This window comes from Fringilla coelebs (genome assembly GCF_963513975.1).
Source record: "Fringilla coelebs genome assembly, chromosome: 27".
Lineage (NCBI taxonomy): Eukaryota > Metazoa > Chordata > Aves > Passeriformes > Fringillidae > Fringilla > Fringilla coelebs.
In genome coordinates this window covers 3,535,518-3,544,467 of record NC_140053.1, presented here as the reverse complement: position 1 = coordinate 3,544,467, position 8,950 = coordinate 3,535,518, and the positions used below count along the sequence as shown (strand labels likewise).

The window sequence follows — 8,950 nt, the reverse complement described above, 5'->3', positions numbered from 1 at the left end:
GGTTGGCAATGAAGACCTTGAGAACCAGAGTTGCTAAAGCAGCAAACCTGCAGCAGCAGCAGCATCACAAGCAAACTGTTGTTTAGGGAGGAGATCTATTCTGTAACGTTTGGAAGAGTTCCCCTCTGCTTCTCTGGAGCTTTTGGAGGCTGAGCTGTCAGCAGGCAGGAGCCCCGAGGTGTGGGCAGGACTGGAAGCAGATGGATCCCAGCAGCAGCAGCTGCATGCGCAGCCCACAGCCTCCCCCCCTGCTCTGGGGCTGTGTGAGGAGCTCCCAGCCCGACCTGAGCACAGCTCCAGGGCTCAGCCACTACCCAGCAGCACCATTCTCCTTCCAGCAAAAAGCAGATTTTGCTGCTTATTCTGATTTCTCAGCCTCCTGCCTGGTGCCAGCTGCCCACAGCTTCCCTCAGGAGCAGCACCCCTCGTTCCAGCACCCTGAGTGGCACCTGGCAGCACCTGAGGCCACAAGAGGAGCAAATCCAGGGCTGGCCTTGGCTTCTGGAGAGTCAGAGGGCAGCAGCACCAGCCTAGTGAGTGTGGCTGTGGATGAAGATGATGAGGCACCAGCAAATCCTACAAGTGACTCTGAGAAAAAGCCATCCAGAAGGAAAAAGGAAAGCTCAGGTAGGTGATATGAAATCAGGGTTGTGGGAGAGCACAGGAGATGGAATGAGAACACCTGGTGAGACTGGGACTTAAAAAAGAAAGCTGCTGAGCAAAACATTTCATAATATTTCCTGGGGAAGCTTGAGACAGTAACAGGACTGTAACTAACTGTCTTATTCTTTTTCTGGTCTTTGTATTTCACTCCTGCAGACCCTGGGTACTGAGCTAGGCATTTCACTCACCAGCACAAAGCACATTTGCTGGAACTGAGCAGGAGTCACATGGCATGTACACACAGAACTGCAAGTCCTAGGATGTGGAGTTATCCATTCACACCTGCCATTTGTCTGAGCAAAAGAGAATGGCAGAGAGCAAAGATCCCTCACCTTGAGCTGCCTGTGGCACTAGGGAATGTCATACTAGGGATTTGATATCTCAGTTTTGGTAAGGAGTACAAGAGGCAGAGTCTTCCTTTAAATAGAAATTCTTTTTGGGGTCGCTAAATGTTAAATCTTTTAAGCTCAGAACAGGAGGTTCTAAAATTTTGCCCATAAGTACAATGTCCAACAGGGCAGAAAATGTTCATGGTTTTCATGAACACAAAACACATTCTTTCAGAAATTTCATAGCTATACAAACTCTAAATTGCTAATATCTCAGATCCAAATCAGTGAAATATGCATAAAATTGTTTTTTCTTAGGAAGTTGGTAAAATTTAAGATGCTTCTATGCATTTAAATGCCATAATATTCACTTCCAACTTACAGTGTGCTTTTTCCCACAGCCCTGCTACCAAGTGGAGACTATTTTCCAGCAGCTCCATTTCACAGGCAGAGAATGCAGGGATAAAAATATTAATTGATTGATTTCTAGGTTTTGCAGACATATGTAGAATTTAAGTTCATTTATACTGAAAAAGCATGTTTAGGCAAAATTTTCCCAAATGCAAAGAAGTTCAAATAAAATAACAATTTAAAAGGTGAACAACACTTTCATTAAAACATCATAGCTAAACAGCAGATTTCAGCTTACTCACATTAGAGAGATATCTTTATCCTTAAAGAGACTGATTCCAAAGCACATCTCCCTGTTTTAAATAGAAGAAAAAAGTTTCTTTATTCTCTCTTACTAGCACTCTTCACACTTTTTTTTTCATCCTTGCTGCTGCCCCCTACTTGCTACCTTTCAGGGAGCTGTGAGCAGTGACATCCCTGAGAACTCTGGTCTTCCACCTTCTAGTGACCACTGCAGCCCTGGGGAGAGGCAGCTGCTAAATTCAACCAGCATTGAAGCTGCTTGGGATCCTGGAAGGAGACACATTTCCCTTTTTTCCCTTTCCCCCTTTTTTTCCTTTTCTGAATTTCCTTTCCTCCCTGAACTTCCCTTCCTGTCCTTTCTTCTTTTTCAACTGGCAGTACAGTAGGAAAAACCTGCCCAAGATGATTTGTCCTTTCACACATTGGTCATTTCTCACATTTTGTTGTCAAAACTGAAGCAGCTGGGCCACATTTCCACCTCTGGAACCCCACAGAACCTCAAACCATGGATAAGGATTATTTCTCTTGACAATACCCTGTGGCACACAGTGTGGAGATTCCAAGCTACACACCCTACTATCCAAATATCCATTTTCAATTATTCCCACTGTGAAAACTGCCCCTTGGAAAGGGACTCCTTCCCATAGGGCTGTGATGAGCATTGGCTGTAGTTTATTTTCTCTCTCTGAGCAGAGGAGATGTGATTACCACAAGCTGTCCCACCTCTGTCCTCCCAAAACCAAGGCTGGCAGCATCACTCAGTCATGCTGAGCTTGAGGGGACATAAACAACTTAAAACTTCCACTGAGCACTTCAAGGAGTCTTTTAGATCTCTGCAAGTGCACGTGTTCACCCACATCAGCATAACCTGAAATCACAGCAGTGTGCTTGCCTCCTAGAGAACCAGAGCTCGAGCAATAAGGCAGAAAGCAGCAGCAAATCGAGGAAGGAAAGGACAGCTTTCACCAAGGAGCAGCTGAGGGAGCTGGAAGCTGAATTTGCCCACCACAACTACTTGACAAGGCTCAGGAGATACGAGATAGCTGTGAACCTGGATCTCACCGAAAGACAAGTACTTCCCAAACCCCAAACCCTCCCCAGCTCCTCCTTCCTCCCCCACAACTTCTCCCTAATGCTAAAAACCAGATTATGTCACTCAAAGTCTGCTTTTGCAATGGCACAGAGGTATTTTAAAACCAAGCCTGCACATTCTTTCAAACACCTTTGTGTGGTGGTGTCCCAGGACGAGAGATGAGAATCTTGGCTCCATGTTTCTAAAGGCTGATTTATTATTTTATGATATAGATTATATTAAAAGAAAATGATATATTAGAAGTATACTAAAAGAATATATTTCATCAGAAGACTAGCAAAGGAAGGAATAAAAGGAATGATAATAAAATCTTGTGACTGCTCACACAGGTGGCTGTCATTGGTCATCAAGTAAAAACAATTTCACATGCTGGGTAAACAATTCTCCAAATCACATTCCAAAGCAGCAAAACATGGAGAAGCTGAAGCTTCTCAGGAGAAAAGATCCTGACAAAAGGATTTTTCATAAAATATGTCCGTGGCACCTTTGTTACACATTTCTGTAAGTAGTTAATAATTTCATTATGTTTCTCTCAACTAAAGATAGAGTTGGTAATAACTGGTCTCTGCTGAGTTCTTGTTTACCACCATTCATTGGTGCATATTGATATATTACATATGGAATATGGATATCACTTTAGACTTTGACAAACAGGAAATTATTGAAATGAATGTTTGGTATGTGCATTCTTCCTGGGTCAGGTGGTATTTTGATAAGGAAAGACAATTATACAGAGTTTTGTGGAGAGAGGTATTTCTGTTCTCTCATTGTCATCTCAGTCCAGGTTTCCTTATCAAGGCTAAGTGGACAGCAGAAGAATTGTGTAATTATGTGAGGCAAATTAAAATTCCTGAAGCATTAGATTGGATGGCCCAGATGTTAAAAATAGATGAGAGTCACTGTGCCTTACTTGACATGAAGACAGATTCTAGGCAAAGCACTTGTACTACCTTTGAGGGTTTCAGAGGAACATCTGTGTGGAGCATTTTAGAAAGAATTGTTGCAGTCTGTGTCAGAGAGATAGGTTAGTCAAACTCTGTCCACCTTTTCTTCTAGAATCCCACAAATCATCTCTCTACACACATATGCATAACTCTGCTTTATACAGCTCAGGTTGAGGCAACAAGTAATTATTTTCTCTTTATCACCCAGGTCAAAGTATGGTTTCAAAACAGAAGAATGAAGTGGAAACGTGTTAAAGGTGGGCAAGCAGTGCCCCCACACGAACATGACACAGAGGATGTGGACTCTGCTGCCTCCCCCAGCTCTGAGTAGTCCCTGCAGCAATGGGAGAGGAACTTGGAGACAATCATTCATTGGAATGTGGGTGCAACTGCTTAGAATCAGCTACACAATGAGACCATAGTCTTTAAAAGGTGGTGATGCTTGAGGTTACAGAGGTAATTAAAGAGCACAGGAGGGAAAAAGCCAAAGGACAGCATGGTTTTGATTTTTGTCTCTCAAACTGTCTTACTACCACAGATGTGTCTACAGAAAAAAACCAAAAAACAACAGCAAACACTGAATATAAAACAGGAGTAATGTAGAGACTCTCAAACATCCAGAAAATCCAGATTGTTAGTCAGCATATGCAGCTCTGTTGTCACCCAGGCTTCCCCTGGTCACACCTCTTCAGTCTGCATTTGGATTTGACAATGCACATTTTCCTTGTGCCCTACTTGGAGACAAATAAACACTTTGATAGTCACTGATTTTTCTTGCAAAATGAGTTGGACACCTGCATGAATAGACAATAAGATTACAAAATAAAAGGTGAGACTATAAATAGATTTACACAGAAGTCAGTTTCAGAAGAGAGGCTTTACACAGACAGTCCAAGAAGGTTAGTGACTTCTTGATGACAGCAATTTGCAGAGGGAGATTTCTTCCATGCTTACTGTAAATCCTGAAATTAAATTGCTAGATCTCAGTTTCAAATATTTTTTTCAAAGCAGTCATTACCAAATGTCCCAGCAGGCACAGCAGAGATTGAACTCTCAACACAACAACTAAAATTTTGGTTTCAAGTTTTCCAACAAACTGCCACAGCACAACCAGAAGTCTTAAGAACATTCCCACTTTAAATTATCCCTGCTTTCACCTGAAACTTGTAGTGTATCAAATTATGATTTAGAAAGGCATAGTGCCTGCTCCCATTTCTTCTATCTTTTTGTTTCATCCACTAATGCCATATTTTATGCAGAATTTTACACTAGTGTACAACATTATGACCACTGAGAATACTGAAACTTTAGTTTAAATATTTCAAAGATAACCATTATTTGCAGCTCCCCTTTCACCTTACTCTGATGTGGTTGCATGTCAACTGTAGATATGCTGGGTACAAATTTGTATATCTGGATTATATGTTTATAAAGCTGTTAGTGGTAATTCCACTTGTAAAACACCTCAAAATCGATAAATATAAACTTTTTTTAAAAAACAGGGATGCTGTATTCTTTCCAAAGAGCTGCTTACTGTATCTACTAAGAAAAAACAAACATTACATTCCTTCTCAACATTTCCAAGCTCTGATTGATGGATGAAAAAAAAAACAGTTTAGAGTAAATATTTGTGCAAAACCAATTTTTAAAAGTTATTATTTTTAAAAATAAATTATTTTAAATGAAAAAAACTTGAGCAGTTTGAGCAGCACTGAGGAAGTGAATTAGGTTGGTGTCTGGTTTCCCATACTGCACTTATTATTTCCCATACTTGCTCTTATCCACTTTATCCAAAAACAACAGTTACACAAAACAAAATGCCAACACTCCCCTGCCCCTGAAAAAAAGCAACAAACTAAGAAAACAGCATCAGGGATGTCTCACATAGGGCCCCATGTAAATTCTGTGACTATAATACCTGCTATAAAATTATAATATTTAGGGCTCTGCATGTTCTCTCTCTGAGCTAGACCTACCCCTGTCTCTTCAGATCTTTATGATAAGGAAAAATTACCCTCAAATTTCTACCTTGTGGTAGATATTTCAGTGGAAGGAGGTACAGACAGGGAGTGATGGTCAGACCCAGTTTCTGCAGCAGTGAGAAGGGTGGGCAATGGCAGGACATCATCCTTTTGGTTACCAAACCCAGTGTCAGAAACAGGTCAATGATCTCACTGTTCAGCTGACAAAAATTGCCCCTGCACAGATGAGAAGAAGTTTACTGTATCTTTAAGAACAGAAAATGTTTTTGGCTTTCCTTCTTGAGCCTTGCTGCCTTCTGATTAGATTTCTGACTAAACTCTTGGCAGAGACTAAAGCAAGCTGTATTTTGTGAAGAGCTCTGGTGCTCAGATCTCCTACCCTCTTCTCCTGGGACACAAACCACCCTGGAGCAGGAGTTCTTTATTTTTATCCTTGTAACCTCTTCAGCCATTTATCACTGTACATTTATCACTGTACATCACCTCCTCCTCACTGGGGTTAGAAAGTCTGCAACCTGCAGGAGCAGCTTCTTTGGAGATGAAAACTTTTGGGCTCTTGGCTACTCACATGAAGCAAAACCAGCTCAATGAATCCTAATTTCCTTTAAAACTAATCAGTGGGATCTCAGCCTATACCCCTAATTACAGCTCCAAAATTGTTCTTGCTCTAAATTTTGAGAAATAAGCTATGAGTCACCTGTGAGATTTTCTTGTGCTGGGCCAATTTCTTCATTAAACCATCTGCTCACTCCAAGAATTTAGTGTTTTGAGAAGGAACATTTCACTCCTGACATCAAAGCATTTGACCTCTGAACCTCTGGTGCCAAGAGTCTCCCAGGGAAGTCCTGTTGTCTGGGAGCAAAGTCTTTGACCTGCAATTATTTTTGTCAGACATACACATCAGGCTGCATTCTCCTCACAGAAGAGAGGGAAGCTACCTGGGGATGTTTGGCAATGTTTTCTATGCCTTATTCTCAATAAATAATCTGAGCACACAGTCACCCCATGGCATCAGAGGAGTCTGGCAGGCAAGCAGGGCACTGAGACTTTGCCAGTGCAAACAGCCCACAGGGAACTGGAATATCTGTAAAACACAAAAATATGTGCTGGAGCCCTTTATACCTCTGCTGCCTCTTGTAAATAGAGCAAGAGAAGTGCTTTCCTTAGAGTCAGAGGCTTTATGGACTCTTTATCTGTCTAGCCAGATGCCAATGGAGCAGAGGCCCTGATTTGTTTTACAGGTTCTGTATCCCCTGACTCCTCTGTAGTTAGTCCTCAATTCCTCCAGGCCATTCCACAGCTTTAACCAGGGGTTTTTCCAGTCAGTGGAGCTCCTTAAACCCCAAAGATAACCCAAGACCAGTCCAGTGTTGCCTTGAATGTCTCCAGGGATGGAGCATCCACAGCTCCTTCTCTGGGCAACCTGTGCCAGGGCCTCACCTCCCTCCCAATAAAAAAATAAGGAACCAAACCCTCCAGCTCACACTGTCTGGGAAACAAGAGAGCCCTTCAGCAAACATTTCACAGCCAGAGATTGTGGCTGGGACATATTCTACATGAGCAGAGCTTACAAATCCTTCTTCCTGCAGGATTTCCTGCACATGGAAACAAGCACACACAACAAATCAGGGCATTTTCCTGAACACACCATTTTTCAATTACCCCATTTTCTTCCCCCACCTCTAGCAGTGCTCATATGAAGTTTCATCAGCCACTATCTCATATTTTGGGTAATTCCCTTCCCTTGAGGAAAGTGCAGAGCCCCTCCAAGAAGTTTGTCTGTTGGATCCCCAGGACGAGGTGAGAGATGAGAATTGACTCCAAGTTCTCAGAAGGCTGATTTATTATGTTATGATATTATAAGAAAATTATATACTAAAACTATATACTAAACTAAAGCTATATACTAAAACTATACTAAAAAAAGAGAAAGGAGACATCAGAAGGTTTGATAAGAATGAATAATAAAATCTTGTGACAGACTCAGAGTCTGACACAGCTGGCTGGGATTGGACATTAATTAAAAACAATTCACATGCTGGGTAAACAATTCTCCAAATCACATTGCAGAGGAGCAAAACATGGAGAAGCTGAGGCTTCTCATTTTGCCAGGAGAAGAAATCCTGGCAAAGGAATTTTTCAGAAAATATCACAGTGACATATGTCTGCATTAGTTACTGGGCTCAGTCTGCTGGATCCACACAGCTCCTCCAGGCAGATGGACAGGAAATCCACTTTCTTTCTTTCTTACAGCAGAAGGGCTTTGTCTGCCTGGATAAAATAACCTCAGGCTCTTGCCTTTCAGGCTGTATTTGTGAGTTATGATGGGGCAGCTCCCCTCAGCTCTGGCTCCAGGTGTTGGCTCCCCATCCCCACCCTCCCCACACACAATGGCACATTGTTCTGGTTCCTGCATGCAGGAAGGATTTCCATCCAGCACCAGACTCTTACACCACTATTCCCTCCCTCTGGACCATAATTGTTATTTTATTCTCTTCAATAACTCTTAGACAGGGATAAGCTCTGGGGGTTGTCTGGAAGCTCCTCTGGGAGCAGATTGCAGCAGAGATAATGGCAATGAGTAACAGAAGCAGGGTGACTTCATACCACGGAGCTTTGAGTTGTGTTTCTCTTTCCTTATTAAAGAGAAAAACATTTTTTCAAGCCTCCCTCAGTCACACTTTGGAGCAGGAAGCAGCCCCATGAATTAGCATGCTTTCTTACAGCCTTACATTTTTAGTTCAGTGAAAGTTGATGATGGCCCACACTCATCCCCAAGGTTAATTTGTCACCCAAATGCCACATGTGAAGTATTCCCCACACCCAGGAACTTATCACCAGGTGAGTGTTAGCCCAGCAGTGCTACAGTTCATTTGATGATTGCAAAGACACCCAAAAGAAGGATTGTTTCTTCCTTTCAATACTCACCACAAACAATACTTCCATCTACTTTTATATTCTATATTTTTATATATTTATATAATATATATTATATATTATCTATTTATATATTATTTACATAATTTCTATCTTTTATATATTCTCTATAAAATATAAATATTATACAAAATATTTTATATAATATAAATATATTTCATTATTTCTCATCTATATTTCTATGCTTTTCTGTACACCTACATTTCAACACTTTCCATTCTCTATTTCTTTCATGAGAGATGATCAAGAAAAGTGATATAACTGCAGAGAATCTGTGCAGTTTCCAATTCAGCAAAAATAAATCTATCAGATCTAATTTAATTGCTCCATCCACCTTTCTTAGCTTAG

At 41.3% G+C, this 8,950-nt stretch overlaps 1 protein-coding gene across 1 annotated transcript; it reads left to right on the top strand.

Moving 5' to 3' along the window:
- Window positions 1-200: 200 nt before the first annotated feature.
- On the top strand, window positions 201-4,014 carry MEOX1 (mesenchyme homeobox 1; the record flags this gene model as incomplete). The annotated part of the gene is made up of 3 exons (XM_084222149.1): window positions 201-627; window positions 2,546-2,718; window positions 3,892-4,014. The coding sequence occupies 3 exons, from the start codon at window positions 201-203 to the stop codon at window positions 4,012-4,014; spliced, it is 723 nt and encodes a 240-aa protein (XP_084078275.1).
- Between the last annotated feature and the right edge of the window lie 4,936 nt (window positions 4,015-8,950).